Raw genomic sequence first — 22,734 nt, forward strand, 5'->3', positions numbered from 1 at the left:
AAAACTAGAGCTTACTTTTACATTAGAATATATACATTATTAAGACTTGATTTAAATACACAAGTGACAGTTCCTTTCCATAAAAGTTACCTTATGAATTATAAAGTGATTACTACAGTAATTTCACTGCTGTTAAAATAGCTCCAATGTCATAGTATTAAGTTATACAGACTATTCGATTTCAAGTTTGATCCCCAGATTGTGCCGAGTTAGCTAACTCAGCCAAAGCAGCAGTTGGGAGCACTATTACTGCCCTCACCACCCTGGACTAGGGAAAAGAACAAATAAATCACCACGCTTCCAAATTTCCCCTATTAGACTGTGTCAAAAAGTAGCAATAAATCAACTGCTTTCTTTCTGATGGCACCACTATTAAAACTACCATTATAAAAATCAGATTCCATTAATACTATGGAAATCACTGTATAACTACTACAGGGTATTACATCTGACCAAAGGTTTTATATCACAAACATCAAAACCTTTAGACTACCTTATAACCCAATTGTGACTACATAATTTATGGCAAGTAAAACATCAAACATTTTTAATTTCAGTAATTTTTTTCTTGGGTCTCTTTGGCTCAAATGGAGGGCAGTCTAGCCACCAGGTGGATGGGGAAGGAGTGTGACAAGGGCCACAATCGGGCTGCCAGGGAATACAGTTTGGGTTCCACCAGGACCACTCGGCTCCAGACCTCATTACATCCTTGGTCCAAACATTTGACAAAAGAGCTGAATTCCAGAGCAAAGGTGAGAGTGACTGCCCTTGACAATAAGGCAGCATTTGACCAAGTGTGGCCGAGTAAATCAAGGAGCCCTAGTAAAATTGAAGTAAAATGGAATAAGGGGGAAAACTGGCTGGAGTCATACCTAGCACAAAAAGGAAGATGGTTGTGGTTGTTGGAGGCCAATCATCTCAGCCCCAGGACATCGCTGCAGGAGTTCCTCAGGGCAGTGTCCTAGGCCCAACCATCTTCAGCTGCTTCATCAATGACCTTCCCTCCAACATAAGGTCAGATGTGCGTATGTTCACTGTGGCATAGTGGTTAGCACTGTTGCCTCACAGCGCCAGGGACCCGGGTTCGAATCCAGCCTCGGGTGACTGTCTGTGTGGAGTTTGCACATTCTCCCCGTGTTTGCGTGGGTTTCCTCCGGGTGCTCCGGTTTCCTCCCACAGTCCAAAGATGTGCGGGTTAGGTTGATTGGCTATGATAAATTGACCCTTAGTGTTAGGGGGATTAAATGGGGATATGTGTTGGTGTAGGGGTTACGGGGATTGGGTGGGATATGTGTCGGTGCAGGCTCGATGGGCCGAAATGGCCTCTATCTGCACTGTGGGGTTTCTGTGATTCTGTGATTCTGTGATCGCAGTGTTCAATTCCATTTGCAACTCCTCAGATAACAAAACAGTCCATGCCCGCATGCAGCAAGACCCGGACAACATTCAGGCTTAGAGTGCCAGGAAATGACCAACTCCAACAAGCGAGAGTCTAACCACCGCCCCTTGACATTCAATGGCATTACCTTCGTCAAATCCCCCACCATCCACATCCTGGGGGTCACCATTAACCAGAAACTTAACTGGACCAGCCACATTAAATACTGTGGTTACAAGAGGAGGTGAGAGGACAGGTATTCTGAGGCGAGTGACTCACCTCCTGACTCCCCAACACCTTTCCACCATCTACAAGGCACAAGTTAGGAGTGTGATGGAATATTCTCCACTTGCCTGGATGAGTGCAGTTCCAACAACACTCAAAAAGCTCAACACCATCCAGGACAAAGCAGCCTGCTTGATTGGCTTCCCATCCACCACCTTAAACAGTCACTCCCTCCACTACCAGTGCACCGGGTACCATCTACACTGCACTGCAGCAACTCACAAAAGCTTCTTCGACAGCACCTCCCAAACTCACGACCTCTACCGCCTGGAAGGACAAGAGCAGCAGGCGCATAGGAATACCACTACCTCAAATTTACCCTCCAAGTCACACAACATCCTGACTTGGAAATATATCATGGTTTCTTCATAGTCGCTGGGTCAAAATCCTGGAACACCCTACCTAACAGCACTGCACTGACTGCAGCGGTTCAAGAAAGCAGCTCACCACCACCTTCGAGGGCAAATAGGGATGGGCAATAAATGCTGGCCTTGCCAGTGACGCCCACATCCCGTGAATGAATTTTTTTTCAAATCCTAGCCTGCAGGAAGGGCTACCAGGACATCCTTATTTTTTGGTCACATTTCTTTTTGTTTCCTGACCTCTCAAAAGTCAGAATGATATAATTGTTGAAGTCCTTGTTTTTAACACAAAGCAATTCACCTCAGGCTACATTATGTTCGCAAAGTTTATGTGCAGAAATCATCCATATTTTATAAAGATGTACCATTCAGTTCTGGACTAATTAACAACCAAACTAGTGCACACATATTTGTGCGACTGAGATTCCTTTTGAGACGAGTTCAACATCCAACTATCCTGTCAAGAGCCCAGGTGCTTTCCCACAAATCATAAAACATTCAAAATTTCCTCAACCATCTACAAATCACAGATCACAGAAACCCCACAGTGCAGATAGAGGCCATTTCGGCCCATCGAGCCTGCACCGACACATATCCCACCCGATCCCCGTAACCCCTACACCAACACATATCCCACCCCACGTATTTAATCCCCCTACCACTAAGGGTCAATTTATCATAGCCAATCAACCTAACCCGCACATCTTTGGACTGTAGGAGGAAACCGGAGCACCCGGAGGAAACCCACGCAAACACGGGGAGAATGTGCAAACTCCACACAGACAGTCACCCGAGGCCGGATTCAAACCCGGGTCCCTGGCGCTGTGAGGCAACAGTGCTAACCACTATGCCACCATGCTGCCCTGTGTGTCTTGGCTGCTCCATGCATCTTATAGTTCACTACCAGATAGTATTTTACTAAACATTATTCAATAATGTTGATATTGAAAAAGTCCTTAATGAAGAAAGACTTAAAATGATTAGAAATAACTGTGTGCACTAATAACCAATCTTGAGAAAATTGCTAAGCAGTACATCTTCATCACAGGGAGATCACCTATAAAAAGGTAGGATATACTGGAGTGGATGCATAAAGCCACGCAAATACTTTTCAATTGCGTCCCTATTTTTTCTTTGCTAACCCAATTTGAACAGCTTATAAAAATTCATTGACTAGACTCATGAACGGAAAATTCCACTTGGACAAGTACCAGAGAGTACTGGAAATGCCCCTAAAAATATTCCCCAGCAGGGGGTATTACTTTCAAGAGGGTGGCTTCACGGTGGAATACATTGGTGTGGTTTGTTGGTACATCATAGTGTGGCAGAGAACAAAATCACTACCATCATTTTAAACAGTTCCACTTTTCAGCAGAACAGGATAGGAAGGTAACAAACAGAGAAAAGGTTCTTCCCCGAGGACAGGGAAGGAAGAAGAGGTGGAATCTGAGGGTCAGTTAACCTCTGCCACTTCTGACAGATAGAAAGCAGCTTTGGCAGTGGCCCAATTTCTCAGTAAATTAAGCTTCAGTGGATTGACGGAGACGAGGGGGTAGGTAGGAAGGTTGGGAACAGGATTGAGAAATGAAAGAAAAGGAGTGCAAGGGATGCATTGCTTTTACTGTAAATTTACACACTAGTGAGAGGCCATAAAAAAGCAAACCAAACACTAGGGTTTATTTCTAGAGGGATAGAATTGTAAAGTAGAAATGTTATGCTAAACCTGTATCGAACCTTGGTTAGACCACACTTGGTGTACTGTGTACAGTTCTGGTCGCCATATTACAGGAAACTTTTTTTTTTTATCCGGCACCGACGGGGTGCCGGTTTATAAAAAAGTCCGGATTACAGAGAGGTATTGTAAAAGGTACGAGAGCCACAGATCCAGGCGTCCCTGTTGCTATGCAACAGGTGCAGGAACCCCGGCCACCAGATACAGGCGTCCCTGTTGCTATGCAACAGGTGCAGGAACCCCGGCCACCAGATACAGGCGTCCCTGTTGCTATGCAACAGGTGCAGGAACCCCGGTTACACAGCCACAGATCCAGGAACGGCCACTGATATGAAGTAAAACTTACCGGAATCTACTTCTGAATTTTGCCGGTTAACAGAGATTTCTGGTTATTTAGGTGCCGGTAAATCGAGAGTTTCCTGTATAATAAAAAGGATATAGAAGCAATGGAGAGGGTGCAAAAAAGATTTACAAGGATGATACAAAAAATGCGAGGGTATACCTATCGGGAAAGGATGAATAGGCTGGGCCTCGTTTCTCTTGAAATTATAAGGCTGACAGATGACCTAATAGAGGTCTTTAAAATTATGAAAGGTTTTGATAGAGTGGACAGAGAGAGTGTTTCCACTTGTGGGGAAGAGCAAAACTGGAGGCCATCAATATAAGATCATCACCAAGAAATCAAATAGGGAATTCAGAAGAAACTTCTTTACCCAAAGCGTGGTGAGAATGTGCAACTCACTACCACAGGGAGTGGTTGAGGCGAATAGTATAGATGCATTTAAGGGGAGGCTTGATAAGCATATGAGGGAGAAGGGACTAGAAGGTTGTACTGATAGAGTTAGATGAGGAAAGACGGGAGGAGGCTCGAGTGGAGCATAAACACCGGCATGGACTGGTTGGGCCGAATGGCCTGTTTCTGTGCCGTATATCCGATGTATTTTATACCTGTTCAAAAAAATAAAATTACAATCTAAATATAAAAATGACACAAAATACCCTGTACTCTTATATGGCACAAATGGCCAATGTGGTGGCTGCATGATTTCACTTCATAACACAGTAAATGTTACATTGAGTGATCTTTTCCAACGCTTCTGCAAAGTGAAAGTGTGAGAGAGCTGTAGTAGTGAGTATAGAGAGGGTGCGTGTGTAAGAGAGAGGCACAGACTGAGAATGCAGTCACATTTACAAGACAATTGGCTTTGTTCATCCCAAACAATGATTACATTAGAGTTAATGAATATTCTTGAAAAAGGGAAGCGTATGTGATGACAGGGGAAAAAAAGGATAACTTAATGGTCAGTGGCATGTTTGCAACCAAATTCAATGAATATCGCCCACCTCAGGCCCACTCAGTCCATCTGCTGCTGAAACCCGAATCCATGCTGTTGTTACCTTCAGACTTGATTATTCCAATGCTCTTCTGCCCACCCTTCCATCTTCCACCCTCCATAAACTTGAGATCACTCAAAACTCTGCTGTCTGAATCCTAACTTAAACCAACTCCCATTCATCCATCACCCGTGCTCACTGAACTACAGGGGACGCCAGTCCACCAGTGCTTGTGTTTTAAAATTCTCATCCCCGTATTGCAATCCCTCCATGGCCTCGCCCTCCTGATTTCTGTAACCTCCTTCAGCCCTACAACCCTCCAAAAACTCTGCATTCCTCCAACTCTGACCTCTTGTGAATCCACCATTGGCAGCCAGGCTTTCATCCGGCTAGACCCCGAGCTCTGGAATTTCCTCCCTAAACCTTGTCCTTGTACACCAAACACAGAAAGTTAATATGCAGGTACAGCAAGCAATTAGGAAGGAAGGCCTTTATTGCAAGGGGGTCAGAGTACACGAGCAAGGAAATCTTGCTGCAATTGTACAGGGCTTTGGTGAGACTACACCTGGAGTACTGGGCACAGTTTTGGTCTCCGTACCTGAGGAAGGATATACTTGCCTTGGAGGTGGTGCAACGAAGGTTCACTAGATTGATTCCTGGGATAAGAGGGCTGTCCTATGAGGAGAGATTGAGTAGAATGGGCCTGTACTCTCTGGAATTTATAAGAATGATGAGGTGATCTCATTGAAATAAGAGAGTCTGAGGCACCTTGACAAGGTAGATGCTGAAAGGCTGTTTCCCCTGGCTGCAGAGTCTAGAGGGGGCACAGTCTCAGGATAAGGGGTTGGCCATTTAGGACTGAGATGAGGAAAAATGTCTTCACTCGGAGGGTTGTAAATCTTTGGAATTCTCTACCCGAGAGAGCTGTGGATGCTCAGTCATTGCGTATATTCACGGCTGAAATCAATCGATATTTGGACTTGAAGGGAATCAAGGGATATGGGGATAAGGCGGGAAAGTGGAATTGAGGTTGAAGATCAGCCATGATCTAACTGTAACCGTGATTTTAATTTATATGGCCTTCTCCTGCTCCTATTTCTAATGTTATGTTGCTCTCTGAGGCCTTCATAATATTCCCAGGTGAGGTACAGAACTAGATGGCTGATTTGTTCCCTATTGGCTTGTTTAAAAAGCACACGCCAATCATAAATTCAACAATCCAGTTCAGTCAATTTACTTTTGCCAGTTGTTTACAGACTGGAACTGTCTTACACTTGCTCCGAATTACACTGCAATATCTTCCTCTGCCTTAATCTTCCAGAGTCTAATGGCTTGTAAGTTAAGCCAATGAGGGCCAACAACTACATCACTAGCTGTAAAGTGCAATTGACAGCGATCAAAAATTTACAAGAGGTGCTGTACACATGGGTGTGAACATATCAAAAACACAAATCTCAGTTCTTTTAAACCTACCACAACAGCTTTTGAAATCAAAATGGTCAGTTACATAAAACAAAAGGATCATTCTTGTAAATACTTTTTAACACAAGTAGATAACATTGAATAATTTATTTTTGTTAGCAATAGAATTACAAATCAATGGAACAATTAAATTCTGTTTGCCTCAACACAATGTCACCTTATCAAAAGATAGTGGATAGTAAGCAAAGCACTACTTTAGACTTGAAAATGAGAAAGTCAGGGCTACACAGCAACACTGTGCACTATTGCACCCCACTCAGCACCCAGAGTCAGAGGGACACTAATTTGAACCCTGGTCAGTTCAGTGCCTAATCTGAGCTACACAAGCACGGAGGCACTGAACAGAGGTTACAGCATCTCCATCCATAGGAAGTAAAAATAATCAGAAGGGAGAATCACACTTGCATGGAACTTTGTGCTCAATGCAGCCAATGACAGAAGGCACTGGCAGCAGCCCATGAACAGATAACATGGGTGTTACAAATTTCAGATCTGTCCTAGATTTTCTCCCAGGTTTAGCGGCAGCAATCTCTCCCATAAACAGATCCCACATCCCCTATGTTCAGGACATTACTTTTATTGCCCAATATTTAGTCACATGAAAGTGTGACCCAGGTGGGGGGAGTGCAATAAACAACCCCTCATGTTTGCACTGGATACTGTAATGCCCTCATGGTTGGTTCTTCCATCTTCCAGAAGGTGAACTGAAACACTCTGGTTTATTTTTCATGTATTATGAACAAACAGAATACAATTCTGTGAATTTCAATTTAATCCCTATTGCTCCTCGTAACATAAGTAATAAATTACACAAACCTAACCCTCAATACAGGCCAAGCTTCACTTTTACACGTCAGCATTCGTTGAACTGACCAGCGACCACCTTTAACCTTAGGAAGAGTGTGTTCTCCCTTTGTGGCTGACTCCATTCCAGATTTCTGCAGAATGTTTTGTGTCCCAACTAGATAGGAAGCCCAAGACGTGACCTAAAGAGGAGGTACTAGAAAGGCTGGCTGTACTTAAAGTAGATAAGTCACCAGGACCGGATGGGATGCATCCTAGGATGCTGAGGGAAGTAAAGGTGGAAATTGCGGAGGTACTGGCCATAATCTTCCAATCTCCTTGGATATGGGGGTGGTGCCAGAGGACTGGAGAATTGCAAATGTTACACCCTTGTTCAAAAAAGGGTTTAAGGATAAACCCAGCAACTACAGGCCAGTCAGTTTAACCTCGGCAGTGGGGAAGCTTTTAAAAACGATAATCCAGAACAAAATTAACAGTCACTTGGACAAGTGTGGATTAATTAAGGAAAGCCAGCATGGATTTGTTAAAGGCAAATCGTGTTTAACTAACTTAATTGAGTTTTTTGATGAGGTAACAGAAAGGGTTGATGAGGGCAATGCGATTGATGTGGTGTACATGGACTTCCAAAAGGCGTTTGATAAAGTGCCACATAATAGGTTTGCCAGCAAAGTTGAAGCCCATGGAATAAGAGGGACAGTGGCAGCATGGATACGGAATTGGCAAAGTGGCAGGAAACAGATAGTGGTGAACGGTTGTTTATCGGGCTGGAGGAAGCTACACAGTGGGGTTCCCCAGGGGTCGGTACTAGGATCACTGCAGATGAGACAAAACTTGGATGTATAGTGAACAGTGAGGAGGATAGTGATAAACTTCAAGAGGACATAGACAGGCTGGTGGAATGGGCGGACACATGGCAGATGAAATTTAATGCAGAAAAGTGTGAAGTGATACATTTTGGTAGGAAGAATGAGGAGAGGCAATATAAACTAAAGGGTACAAACCTAAAGCGGGTGCAAGAACAGAGAGACCTGGGGGTATATGTGCACAAATCATTGAAGGTGGCAGGGCAGGTTGAGAAAGCAGTTAAAAAAGCATACGGGATCCTGGGCTTCATAAATAGAGGCACAGAGTACAAAAGCAAGGAAGTTATGATGAACCTGTATAAAACACTGGTTCGGCCTCAACTGGAGTATTGTGTCCAATTCTGGGAACCGCACTTTAGGAAGGATGTGAAAGGCCTTAGAGAGGGTGCAGAAAAGATTTACAAGAATGGTTCCAAGGACGAGGGACTTCAGTTACATGGATAGACTGCAGGAGCTGGGGTTATTCTCCTGCGAGCAGAGAAGGTTGAGGGGAGATTTGGTAGAGGTGTTCAAAATCATGAAGGGTCTAGACAGAGTAGAGAGAGAGAAACTGTTCCCTTTGGTGGAAGGGTCGAGAACCAGAGGGGACAGATTTAAGGTGATTGGCAGAAGAACCAAAGGCGACATGAGAAAAAACTTTTTTACGCAGCGAGTGGTTAGGTTCTGGAATGCACTGCCTGAAAGGGTGGTGGAGGCAGATTCAATCGTGGCTTTCAAAAGGGAATTGAATAATTACCTGAAGGAAAAAAATTTGCAGGGCTACAGAGTGGGACTAGCTGAAGTGCTCTTGCACAGAGCCGGCACGGGCTCGACGGGCCAAATGGCCTCCTTCTGTGCTGTAACCATTCTATGATTCTAACCACTGGAGAGATTTCCCCCTGATCCCCACTGACTTCAGTTTTACTAGGTCTCCTTGGTGCCACTCATTCAAATGCTGCTTTGATGTCAAAGGTAATCACTCTCACCTCACCTCTGGAAATCAGCTCTTTTGTCCATGTTTGGACCAAGGCTGTAATGAAGTATGGAGCCGAGTAGAACCCAAACTGAGCATCGGTGAGTAAGTGCTGCTTCATAGCACTGTTGACAACTCCTTTCATCACTTTGCTGATGATTGGGGGGAGGCTACTAGGATGGTAAATGGCCAGGTTGGATTTACTCTGCTTTTTGTGGACAAGATATACCTGGGCAATTTTCTACTGAATGGTGGCGCAAGGGCTTGACTGATTTGTGTATAATGGCTTGGCATTTGCGTATGGGGATCTCTTTTTTAGCTTACAAGACATCTCACTTTTGTGCTTATGAAGGTTATTGCATTGTGTGTTAGGGGGACTTACATTTCTGCATAATCACAGGTGATCCACTCACTGTCTTTGAAATGGATCCAGCCCCAATAGGCTGGACATCCCTGCAGTACTGGATGCATCTTTCAGGGCGGTGCTGGTAGGCAGCCATAATTATATTGGCCACTTGTATTGCTGCTGAGAAGGAAAAGAGAACACCACATACCTGTACTTAGATACATGCATCTTGTTCACTGGCAACTAACCAAAGATGAAATTTCAAGTGACTGAAAACTGGTGACACGTAACATGGAGGAACAGGTTAAAAAAAACTAAAGTTTATCTTAAAAAAAAACAAAGTTTAACTAAAAATTGTTGCACATTGGTTAGTTCATATTAACATAGGGTTACATAGGATATACGGCACAGAAATAGGCCATTCGGCCCAACTACTCCATGCTCCTCCCGTCTTTCCTCATCTAAATCTATCAGAATAACCCTCTATTCCCTTCTCCCTCATATGCTTGTCTAGCTTCCCCTTAAATGCATCTATACTATTCGCTTCAACCACTCTCTGTGGTAGCGAGTTCCACATTCTCACCACTCTCTGGGTAAAGAAGTTTCTTCTGAATTCCCTATTGGATTTCTTGGTGACTATCTTATATTGATGGCCTCTAGTTATGCTCTTCCCCACAAGTGGAAACATTCTCTCTCTATTCACTATCAAAGTTTCTCAATTTTAAAGACCTCTATAAGGTCACCCCTCAGCCTTCTTTTTCAAAGAGAAAAGAGACCCAGCCTGTTCATCCTTTCCTCACAGGAAAACCCTCGCATTTCTGGTACCATCCTTGTAAATCTTCTCCGCACCCTCTCCAGTGCCTCTATATCCTTTCTATAATATGGCGACCAGAACTGTACGCAGCACTCCAAGTGTGGTCTAACCAAGGTTCGATACAGGTTTAGCATAACGTCCCTACTTTTCAATTCTATCCCTCTAGAAATAAACACTAGAGCTTGGTTTGCTTTTTTATGGCCTTGTTAACCTGTGTCGCAACTTTTAGTGATTTGTGTATTTGTACTCCGAGATCCCTTTAGTTCCTCTACCCCACCTAGACTCGCACCCTCCAAGTGATAAGTGACCTCCCTATTCTTCCTACCAAAATGTAATACCTCATTTATCCATGTTGAACTTTATTTGCCAATGATATGTCCATTCTGCAAGTTTATTAATGTCCTCCTGTAACTTGTTGCAGTCCTCCTCCGTATTGACTATACCCCCAAATTTGGTGTCATCCACAAATTTAGAAATGGTGTTTTTGATTCCCAAGTCATTTAAGGAGTTATTTTACAACTTCCAAAAAATATATATTCCACTGAGAAGAAAAGGGTGTAAAAGAAAAGATAGCCATCCGTGGCTAAGTAAAGAAATTAAGGATAGTATTCGAATAAAAACAAGGGCATATAAGGTAGCCAAATCTAGTGGGAGGATAGAGGATTGGGAAAACTTTAAAAGACAGCAAAAAATAACAAAAAGATTGATTATGAAAGTAAATTAGCAAAAAATATAAAAACAGATAGTAAGAGTTTTTATATAGTTATATAAAAAGAAAAAGGGTGGCTAAAGTAAATGTTGGTCCCTTAGAGGATGAGACCGGGAAATTAATGGTGGGAAATATGGAGATGGCAAAAACACAATGAATATTTTATATCAGTCTTTACAGTAGAGGACACCAAGAATATCCCAACACTGGACAAACAGGGGGCTAAAGGGAGGGGGGGGGGGGGGGGGGGGAGGAGCTAAACACGATCAAAATCACTAAGGAAGTGGTACTCGGTAAAATAATGGGACTCAAGGCGGATAAATCACCTGGACCTGATGGCTTACATCCTAGGGTCTTGAGGGAAGTGGCGGTAGGGATTGTGGATGCATTGGTAATAATTTTCCAAAACTCCCTGGACTCAGCAAAGGTCCCGGCAGACTGGAAAACTGCTAATGTAACACCCTTATTTAAAAAGGGCAGTAGACAGAAGGCTGGAAACTATAGACCGGTTAGCCTAACGTCTGTGGTAGGTAAAATTTTGGAGTCCATTATTAAGGAGACAGTAACAGGACATTTGGATAATCATAATTTAATAGGACAAAGTCAGCATGGTTTTATGAAGGGGAAGTCATGTTTGACAAATTTGCTGGAGTTCTTTGAGGAAGTAACATATAGGGTGGATAAAGGGGAACCAGTGGACGTAGTGTATTTAGACTTCCAAAAGGCATTTGACAAGGTGCCACACAAAAGATTATTGCTTAAGATAAAAAAATCACGGGATTGGGGGTAATATTCTGGCATGGATAGAGGATTGGCTATCTAACAGAAGGCAGAGAGTTGGGATAAATGGTTCATTCTCAGACTGGCAATCAGTAACTAGTGGTGTTCCGCAGGGGTCAGTGCTGGGTCCCCAACTCTTTACAATCTATATTAATGATTTGGAGGAGGGGACCGAGTGTAACATATCAAAGTTTGCAGATGATACTAAGATGGGAGGGAAAGTAGTGAGTGAGGAGGACATAAAAAACCTGCAAGGGGACATAGACAGGCTAAGTAAGTGGGCAGAGATTTGGCAGATGGAATACAATACTGGAAAGTGTGAGGTTATGCACTTTGGCAGGAAAAATCGTAGAGCAAGTTATTATCTTAATGGCAAGAAACTGGAAAGTACTGAAGTACAAAGGGATCTGGGGGTCCTGGTGCATGAAACTCAAAAGGTTAGTATGCAGGTGCAGCAAGTGATTAAGAAGGCCAATGGAATGTTGTCTTTCATTGCTAGGGGGATAAAATATAAAAATAGGGAGGTATTGCTTCAGTTGTACAAGGTATTGGTGAGCCTGCACCTGGAATACTGCGTACAGTTTTGGTGTCCATACTTAAGAAAGGACATACTTGCTCTCGAGTCAGTACAAAGAAGGTTCACTCAGTTAATCCCGGGGATGAGGGGATGGACATACGAGGAGAGGTTGAGTAGATTGGGACTCTACTCATTGGAGTTCAGAAGAATGAGAGGCGATCTTATTGAAACATATAAGATTGTGAAGGGGTTGGATCAGGTGGATGCGGGGAGGATGTTCCCGATGATGGGTGAAACTAGAACTAGGGGGCATAGTCTTAGAATAAGGGGCTGCTCTTTCAAAACTGAGATGAGGAGGAACTACTTCACTCAGAGGGTGGTAGGTCCATGGAATATGCTGCCCCAAAAAGCTGTAGAAGCTACATCATTACATAAATTTAAAACAGAAATAGAGTTTCCTAGAAGTAAAGGGAATTAAGGGTTACAGGGAGCGGGCAGGAATTTGGGCAGGAGTCTAGGTTCGGATCGGTCATGGCCCTGTGGGTAGCAGAGCGGGCCCAGGGGCCGTGTAGCCTGATCCTGCTCCTATTTCGTGTGTCTAATTCTGTTAGATTCAGGAGATGGTTCTGTGATAGTGGATTGGCGGTTAGGATCAGATCAGCCATGATCTTATTGAATGGCGGAGCAGGCTCGAGGGGCCGATTGGCCTACTCCTGCTCCTATTTCTTATGTTCTTATGTTATTCCATCACACTTCTGACTTGTGCCTTGTAGGTGGTGGAATGGCTTTGGGGAGACAGAAGGTGAATCACTCGCCGCAGAATACCCAGCTTCTGACCTGCTCTGTAGCCACAGTATTTATGTGGCTGGTCCAATTCAATTTCTGGTCAATGGTGACCACCCCCCTCGGGATATTGATGGTGAGGTATTCGACAATGGTAATGCCATTGAATGTCAAGGGGAGTTGGTTAGATTCTCTCTTGATGGAGGTAATCATTTCCTAGCACCTTTGTGGATCAGCCCAAGCCTGGATATTGTCCAGATCATGCTGCATACAAGCATGGACAGCTTCATTATCTGAGGAATTGCGAACACTGCGCAGTCACCAGCGAACATCTCCACTTCTGACCTTAATGATGGAGGGAAGGTCATTGATGAAGCAGCTGAAGATGGTTGAGACTAGGACATTCCCCTGAGGAACCCCTGCACCGATGTCCTGGGGCTGAGATGATTGGCCTCCAACAACCACAACCATCTTCCTTTAAGAACAGAAGAAATAGGAACAGGAGTAGGCCATTCGGCCCTTCTAGCCTGCTCCACCATTCAATATCACAGCCAATCTTCTATCTCAACGCCACCTTCCCACACTATCCCCATATCCCTTAGTTCCCTTAATATCCCAAAATCTATCGATCTTTGTCTTGAATATGCTCAACGACTGAGCATAGGCCTCTGGGGTGGAGAATTCCAAAGATTCACAACGCTTTGAGTGAAGAAATTTCTCATCTCAGTCCTAAATGGCCGACCCTTTATTCTGAGACTATGACCCCTAGTTCTGGACTCCCCAGCCTGGGGAAACATCCTCCCTGCATCTACCCTGTCAAGCCCCTGAAGAATTTTATACATTTCAATAAGATCACCTCTCATTCTTCTAAACTCTAGGGAATATAGGCCTTGTCTATTCAATCTCTCCTCATAGGGCAATCCCGCCATCCCAGGAATCAGTCTGGTGAACCTTCGCTGCACTCTCTCGAAGGCAAGTATATCCTTCCTTAGGTAAGGAGACCAAAACTGTGCACAGTACTTCAGGTATGGTCTCACCAAGGCCCTAGATAGCAGTAAGACTTCTTTACTCTTATACTCCAATCCCTTTGTAATAAAGGCTAACATACCATTTGCTTTCCTAATTGCTTCCTGTACCTGCACGTTAACTTTCTGTGATTCGTGACCCCAGATCCCTCTGAATATCAACATTTCCCAATCTATCACCATTTAAAAAAAATTCTGCTTTTCCATATTTCCTACCAAAATGGATAACTTCACATTATATTCCATCTGCCATGTTCTTGCCCACTCACTTAACCTGTCTATATCCCTTTGCAGCCTCTTTGTGTTCTCCTCACAACTTACTTTTCCACCTAGCTTTGTATCGTCAGCAAACTTAGATACATTACACTCAGTCCCCTCATCCAAGACATCGATATAGATTGTAAATAGCTGAGCCCAAACACTGATCCTTGCGGTACCCCACTAGTTACAGCCTGCCAACCCAAAAATGGGCAGTTTATTCCTACTCTCTGTTTTCTGTCCGTTAACCAATCCTCAATCCATGCTAATATATTACCCCCAATCCCATGAGCCCTAATTTTGTGTAATAACCTCTTGTGTGGCACTTTATCGAATGCTTTTTGAAAATCTAAATACACCACATCCACTGGTTCCCCCTTATCTACCCTGCTAGTTACAACCTCAAATAACAGATTCATCAATCACAATTTCTTTTTCTTAAATCCATGATGACTCTGCCCAATCATATTATAATTTTCTAAGTGCCCTGTTACCACGTCCCTAATAAATGATTCATTTTCCCCACTACTGATGTCAGGCTAACTGGTCTATAGCTCCCCGTTTTCTCTCTCTCCTTTCTTGATTAGCAGGGTTATATTTGCTACCTTCCAATCCGTGGGGACCATTCTAGAATCGAGAGAATTCTGGAAAATCAAACCACGATCTCTGCAGCCACCTCTTTTAGAACCCTAGGATGTGGTCTGCACAGAGCGTCTTAAACGGAGTACATTTAAACAGTGTTGAACTTGGGAATTTGGAGAGAGTGGGAATTCAGAGAAGAGGGGGAAGGAGGTGCTGCTTTTTGCCTCCAATACTTGGAGTGCTTTGTGTTACAGGTAAATATTTAATTTCATCTACCTAGATCTTAAACTAGATCTAGTTAGCTAAAAGCTAAACTGTAAGCTAAGTTAATTGAATAATAAACTTTAAATAATTAAAACAAGATTATAAAGGTGTGCTGCAACTGCAGCATGTGGGAGGTGTGCGGAGATCATGGCAATCCCAGATGACTACGTCTGCAGTAAGTGTCTGCAACTCAAGGAACTTCAGCTCAGAGTTGTTGAGCTGGAGTCCTAGGCACAGATATTGCGGGGCATTGGTGGTTGGGGGGGGGGGGGGGGGGGGGGCGGAGGGGGAAAGAGTTATCTGGACACTTTGATCCAGGAGGTAGTCACACCCCTTAGGATAGATGGTGGTACAGGTCTGGCTAGTGGTCAGTGACAGGAGGGTGTGACTGCAACTCAGGCAGGTAAGGGGACCCCAGGTGCAGTGCTGGAGGAGCCTCGGCCTTTGTCCTTATCTAACATATATGTGTTACTGGCTGCCTGTGTGGATGAAGGAAAAGTCTGCAGGGTAGACAAGCAAACTGACCACAGCACCGTGGTACAGGAGGCCATTCAAGTGGGGGGAGTGAAAAGGAATGTTGTAGTGGTGGGGACAGTATAGTCAGGGGAATAGAGGCTGTTCTCTGCAGCCACGATCGGGAGCTCCGAAGACTGTGTTGCCTGCCTGGTGCCAGAGTTAAGGATATCTCCTCGCGGCCGGAGAAGAACTTGGAGTGGGAGGGGGAGGATCCAGTTGTTGTGGTCGACGTAGGAACCAACAACATAGGTAGAACTAGGAATGAGGTTGTGCTCAGAGAGTTTGAGGAGCTAGGATCCAAATTAAAAAGCAGAACCTCAAAGGTAATAATCTCTACTGTTACCTGAGCCACACGCAAATTGGCATAGGGACAAGCAGATCAGAGTTAAATGTGTGGCTGAAAGAGTGGTGTCGGAGGAAGGGGTTTTAGATTCACAGGGCACTGACACCAGTACTGGGTAAAGAGGGAGCTGTTCCGTTGGGACGGTCTCGACTTAAAACAGGCTGGGACCAGTGTCCTGGTGAACTGAATAACTAGGGGTGTAGATAGGGCTTTAAACTAAAAAGTGTTGGGGGGGGGGGGGGGAGGGAAGAGAGGGGTCATGTATGGGGAAATTTAGAAATCTACAGAGATTAGTCAAGTCAATGGAGCAGAGTAGCAATTTGGGTGAAAATAATCAGTGTGACAGGAAGGGACAGAGAGTTTAAAGGTAATTGTGCATGTGAATAAATTGGAAGGAAGGAAAATTGTAATAGGTTAAAACTAAAGGCTCTTTACCTGAATACTGAAACATTCGTAACAAGGTAGACGAATTAGTGGCACAAAAATAGTAATAATGGGTATGATCAAATAGCCATTACAAGGTGACCAGGGTTAGGAACTAAATATTCCAGGGTGCCTGAAGTATCAAAAAGACAGCCAGACTGAAACAGGAGGGAGTTTTTTTTGGTGGGGGGGTTAGCCCTGATAATTAAGGATGACATATGGTCAGTAGCGAGAAAGGATCTTGGCTCAGAAAGTAGAATCAGTATGGGTGGAGATAAGAAATAACACGGGGCAGAAAACAGTGGTGGGAGTAGTTTGTACGCCCCCTAACAGTAGCTATACCATTGGACAAAGTAGTAATCAACAAATAATAGGAGTTTGTAACAAAGGTAATACAATAATTGTGGGGGAATTTAATCTGCATATAGATTCAAATTGGCAAGGGTAGTCTGGAGGGAGAGTTCATGGAATGCATTCGAGACAGTTTCATAAAATAATACATCATGGAAGCAACCAGGGAACAGGCTATTTTAGATCTTGTTTTGTATAATGAGACAGGGTTAATTAGTAATCTTATAGTAAAGGATCCTCTTGGAAAGAGTGATAATATGATAGAATTTGAAAGTGACATTCTTAAGTCCGCCAATTACGTAGGTATGAGGGGCGAGTTGGCTAAGGTAGATTGGGAAATTAGATTAAAAGGTATGACAGTAGATAAGTAGTGGCAATCATTTAAAGAAATATTCCAAAATTCTCAACGAATATACATTCTGTTGAAAAATAAAAACTCCACGGAAAAAGTGATCCATCCGTGGCTAACTAAAGAAGTTAGATTAAAAGAGGCTTATAATGTTGCAAAGAAGAGTAGTAAGCCTGAGAATTAGGAGAGCTTTAGAAACCACTGCACCCCCACCACCCCACAGCCACCACAGAGCCGGCAATCAGTGTAATCACCTAAATCAGAGAAACTGAAGAAAACTTTGGCTCTTCCGCAGTAATTATGCTGTTAAATTCCCCACTAAAAGTTAGACCCAGAGGGATTAGGTGTAACTGGGGTTTTAACAGCGTATTGACTGCTAAACAAAGGTTAAGGGACTGAAAAACTAATTATAATTTTGTGCAGAGTGAAATCTGTCCATTTAATATAAAAAAAAATGTTTTTAAGTAATTCTTTTTTAAAGTTTGTTCATCTTTATTTCAGGTTTGCCTTTTCCCCATGTGAGAGCCCCAATCTTTGTTTTGCTCTCTCTAACATTTTTCTTAAGTTAGAATTTTAAGAGCTCACTCACTTCCTCATTCACTATCTGTGAGAATTCAGCATTTTGATTGGCTGCTTAAACAGCTTGTTGATGTCACAGCAGCTCGCACAAGGGGATCCCCACTAACCTCCGTTGATTTGAATTGAATGGCAGAATACCCGAAGTTCTCAACACAGAGATCGCGAGATCCTTATGTGAAGTGTATTTCGGGGCCAGCGGCAAACGCCTTTGCTTCGCCATTGGCCGCAAATTCCGTGCCTATAAGCCCCTTCCTTTAATCTAATATGATTTTTAGCTTCTCGTTAGCCACGGTTGAACTAATTTTCCCGTGGGGTTTTTATTCCTTAAGGGAATGTATATTCATTGCCAATTATGAATTGTTCATTAAATGTTTGCCATTGCTTATGTACCATCATATCTTTTAATCTAGTTTCCCAATCTACCTTTGTCAACTCGCCCCTTATACCTAGCTAGTTTGCTTTGTTCAGAGTCAAGACCCTAGTTTCGGACTTAAATAAATCACTCTCAAACTCAATATATAATTCTATCATATTAGGATCGCTTTTCCCCACAGAGGCTCCTTTACAAGGTTATTAATTAACCCTGTCTTATTGCACAATACTAGATCTGATAGAGTGGATGCTGGGAGAATGTTTCCCTTGGCTGTGGAGTCTAGAACCAGGGGCCACAGCCTCAGGATAAAGGGTAGGCCATTCAGGAGTCAGAGTTATACAGCACAGAAAGAGGCCGTTCAGCCCATCATGTCTGCGCCAGCCATCAAGCCCTATCTATTCTAATCCCATTTTCCAGCACTTGGTCCGTAGCCTTGTATGCTATGGCGTTTCAAGTGCTCATCTAAATGCTTCTTGAATGTTATGAGGGTTCCTGCCTCTACCACCCTTTCAGGCAGTGAGTTCCAGATTCCAACCACCCTCTGGGTGAAAAGGTTTTTCCTCAAATCCCCTCTAAACATCTTGCCCCTTACATTGAAACTATGCCCCCTGATTATTGACCCCTCTACTAAGGGGAAAAGTTCCTTTCTATCTACCCTATCTATGCCCCTCATAATTTTGTACACCTCAATCAGGTCACCCCTCAGCCTTCTCTGCTCTAAGGAAAACAACCCCAGCCTGTCCAATCTCTCTTCATAGCTGAAGCGCTCCAGCCCAGGTAACATCCTGGTGAATCTCATCTGCACCCTCTCCAATGCAATCACATCCCTCCTATAGTGTGGCGACCAGAACTGCACAGTATTCCAGCTGTGGCCTAACTAGCGTTTTGTACAGCTCCATCATAACCTCCCTGCTCTTATATTCTATGCATCAGCTAATGAAGGCAAGTATTCCATATGCCTTTTTAACCACCTTATTGGACTGAGAGGAGAACAAATTTCTTCACACAGAGGGTGGTGAATCTTTGGAATTCTCTACCCCAGAGGGCTGTGGAGGCTCAGTCATTGGGTATATTCAAAACAGAAGTCGATAGATTTCTGACTAGTAAGGGCATCAAGGGATATGGCGATAGGGCCGGTGAATGGTGTTGAGGCAGAAGATCAGCCATGATCTCAATGAATGGCAGAGCAGGCTCGAAGGGCCAAATGGCCTACTCCTGCTCCTATTTCTTATGTTCTTACCTAAAACAGCCTGTTCTCTAGTTGACTCCTCGACATACTGATCTGGAAAACTATCTTGATTGCATTCCATGAACTCGCCCTCCGCACTATTACTGAAAATTTGGTTTGCTCAGTCTTTATGAAAATTAAAGTCCCCCATGATTACTGTATTGCCTTCTTACATACACCTCTAATTTCCTGATTTATACTGTGCCCAACACTGTTAGGGAGCATATAAAATACTCCCACCAGTGTTTTCTGCTCCTTGTCATTTCTTAGCTCCACCCAAAATGATTCTAAATCTTGATTTTTCTGAGCTAAGATTCATTCTCTCTATTGTCTTTACCCCGTCCGTTATCAGAGCAACCCCCACCCCCCATCCCCCTTTCCAATCTGCCTATCTCTTCTAAAAGTCAAGTATCATGGAGTATTTAGTTCCCAACCCTAGTCACTCTGTAACCAAGTCTCTGTAATGGCTATTGGATCAAAGCCATTTATTTCTATTTGTGTTATTAAATCATCTATTTTGTTGTGAATGCTTCACGCATTCAGATATAGTGGCTTTAGTGTTAACTTTTTTCTATTTTCCTCTGGTGTCACCTTGGTCTCTAATGCCCTATTACCTTTGTTATGCTCTCTGACTCTTCCTGACCCACTCTGCTTATTTTTACCCAAATTGCTACTCTGCTCTACAGCCTTGACATAGCTCTTACTGCATTTGAATTTACCCTTTCCCGAATCCTCCTATCCCACCTTCGTGCGTTTCAAGCCCTATCTACCATCCTAGTTATTCGATTCACCAGGACATTGGTCCCAGCCCGGTTTAAGTGGAGCCCGCCCCAACGGAACAGCTTCCTCTTTCCCCAGTGCTGGTGCCAGTGCCACTTGAAGTGAAACCCCTGCCTCCCACACCACTCTTTGAGCCACGCATTTAATCTTCTAATCTGTATGTCCTTATGCCAATTTGCGCGTGGCTCACGTAACAATCCAGAGATTATTACCTGTGGTTCTGTGTTTTAATTTGGACCCTAACTCCTCAAACTCTCCCAGCAGAACCTCATTCCTAGTTCTACCAACGTCATTGGTTCCTACTTGGACCATGATAACTGGATCCTCCCACTCCCACTCCAAGTTCTTCTCCAGCCGCAAGAAGACATCCATAACCCTGGCAGGCAACACAGCCTTCGGAACTCCCGGTCTTGGCTGCAGAGAACAATATCTATCCCCCTTACAATACTGTACCCTACCACTACAACATTCCTTTTCTCTCCCCCCACTTGAATGGCCTAAGTATGACTCCAGTCAGTGGAGACTTTTCCCCTGATCCCCACTGACTTCAGTTTTACTAGGGCTCCTTTTCACCACACTCTGTCAAATGCTGCCTTGTTGTCAAGGGCAGTCACTCTCACTTCAGCTCTGGCATTCAGCTCTTTTGTCCATGTTTGGACCAAGGCTGTAATGGCGTCTGGAGCCGAGTGGTCCTGGTAGAATTCTAACTTAGCGTCGGTGAGCAGGTTATTGATGAGCAAGTGCTACTTGAAAGGACTGTCGACAACACTTTGCTGATGATTGCGAGTAGGCTGATGGGGCAGTAATTGGTCAGATTGGATTTGTCCTGCTTTTTGTGAACAGGTCATACCTGGGCAGTTTTCCACTGTCGGGTAGATGCCAGTGTTGTAGCTGTACAACGGAACAGCTTAGCTAGAGGCGCGGCAAGTTCCGGAGGACAGGTCTTCAGTACTACAGTCAGAATGTTGTCGGAGCCTTTGCTGTATTCAGTATGCTCAACCGTTTCTTGATATCACGTGGAGTGAATCAAATTGGCTGAAAACTGGCTTCTGTGATGATGAGCACCTCAGGAGGAGGCGAAAATGGATCATCGACTCAGCACTTCTGGTTGGAGATCGTTGCAAACACTTCAGCCTTGTCTTTTGCACTCACATGCTGGGCTCCGCCATCACTGAGGATGAGGATGTTCATGGTTCATCCCATTAGTTGTTTAATTGTCCACGACCATTCACGACTGGATGCGGCAGGACTGCAGAGCTTTGATCGGATCTGTTGGCTGCGGGATCGCTTAGCTCTGTCTATAGCATGCACGTAGTATTGTGCTGTAGCTTCACCAAGTTGGCACCTCATTTTCAGGTACACCTGTTGCTGCGCATGGCATACTCTTCTATACTCCTCATTGAACCAGAGTTGGTCACCTAGCATGATGGTACTGGTACTGTTCTTATGTACAACATAAGAACATAAGAAACAGGAGCAGGAGTGGGCCATTCGGCCCCTTGAGCCTGCTCAGTCATTCAATAAGATCATGGCTGATCTGATCTTGGCCTCAACTCCACTTTCCCACCCGCTCCCCATAACCCTCGACTCCCCTGTAGCTCAAATATCTGTCTATCTCTGCCTTGAATATATTCAATGACTCAGCGACATGCCGGGTCATGAGGTTACAAATTGTGGTGGAATACAATTCTGCTGCAGCTGATGCCTCTCAGCACCTCATGGATGCCCAGTTTTGAGCTGCTTGATCTACCAATAGTCATGAACAGATGCATCTGCGACAGGTAGATTGGTGTGGACGAAGTCCAGTGTTGGTTCCCTCACCACCTGCCGCAAGCCGAGTTTGGCAGCTATGTCCTTTAGGACTCGTCCAGCTCGGACAATGCTGATACTACCGAGCCACTCGGTGGTGGACACTGAAGTGCCGCCCACCCCCACCCCACCCAGCCTCAGTGCTTCTTTCAAGCGGTGGTCAACATGGAGGAGTGCGGATTCATCAGATGAGGGAGGTAGGTGGTAATCAGCAGGAGGTTTCCTTGCCCACGTTTGATACCACAAGACTTCATAGGGTCCGGAGTCAATGTTGAGGACGCCCAGGGCCACTCCCTCCTGAATGTATACCACTATGGTGCCACCTCTGGAGTGGTGATGGAGGAGTTTGGGCTGTTGGCTGATAGGTACGATTCTGAGAGTATTACAAGTCTGTGGGAAAGCTCTCCCAACTTTGGCACAAATCCCCAGATGTTAGTGAGGAGAACTTTGCAGGGTCGACTGGGCCGGGTGTGCCTTTTCATATCCAAATCCGATGCCTCAGTCGAAGCAGAGTGGTCCTTCCAGTTTTATTCTGATTATAGCTGCTTTGTAGCAGTTTGATACAACTGAGTGGCTTGCTAGGCCATTTCAGAGGGCAATTAAGAGTCAACCACATTGCTGTGGGTCTGGAGTCACATATAGGCCAGATCAGGTAAGGACAGCAGGTTCCCTGCCTTAAAAAGGACATTTGTGAACCAGTTGGGTTTTTACG

The 22,734-nt window shown here is 44.2% G+C and overlaps 1 protein-coding gene across 5 annotated transcripts in view; it reads right to left on the reverse strand.

Annotated features, from left to right (window-relative positions):
- LOC147104952 (breakpoint cluster region protein) overlaps positions 1-22,734 on the reverse strand; it is an 859,255-nt gene that overhangs the window by 831,300 nt on the left and 5,221 nt on the right. For 2 of the 5 annotated variants that reach the window (XM_085962100.1, XM_085962103.1), the window contains exon 2: positions 9,576-9,719. The exons of 2 other annotated variants lie outside the window; for them this stretch is intronic. In XM_085962100.1, coding sequence (XP_085818226.1) covers positions 9,576-9,719 — 144 coding nt within the window. The remainder of the gene's footprint in view (positions 1-9,575; positions 9,720-22,734) is intronic. One more of the 5 variants, XM_085962101.1, reaches the window with a different exon arrangement.

This window comes from Somniosus microcephalus, chromosome 19 (assembly GCF_052327205.1).
Source record: "Somniosus microcephalus isolate GS21.2 chromosome 19, FLI_Smic_1.0, whole genome shotgun sequence".
In the NCBI taxonomy this organism is placed as follows: domain Eukaryota; kingdom Metazoa; phylum Chordata; class Chondrichthyes; order Squaliformes; family Somniosidae; genus Somniosus; species Somniosus microcephalus.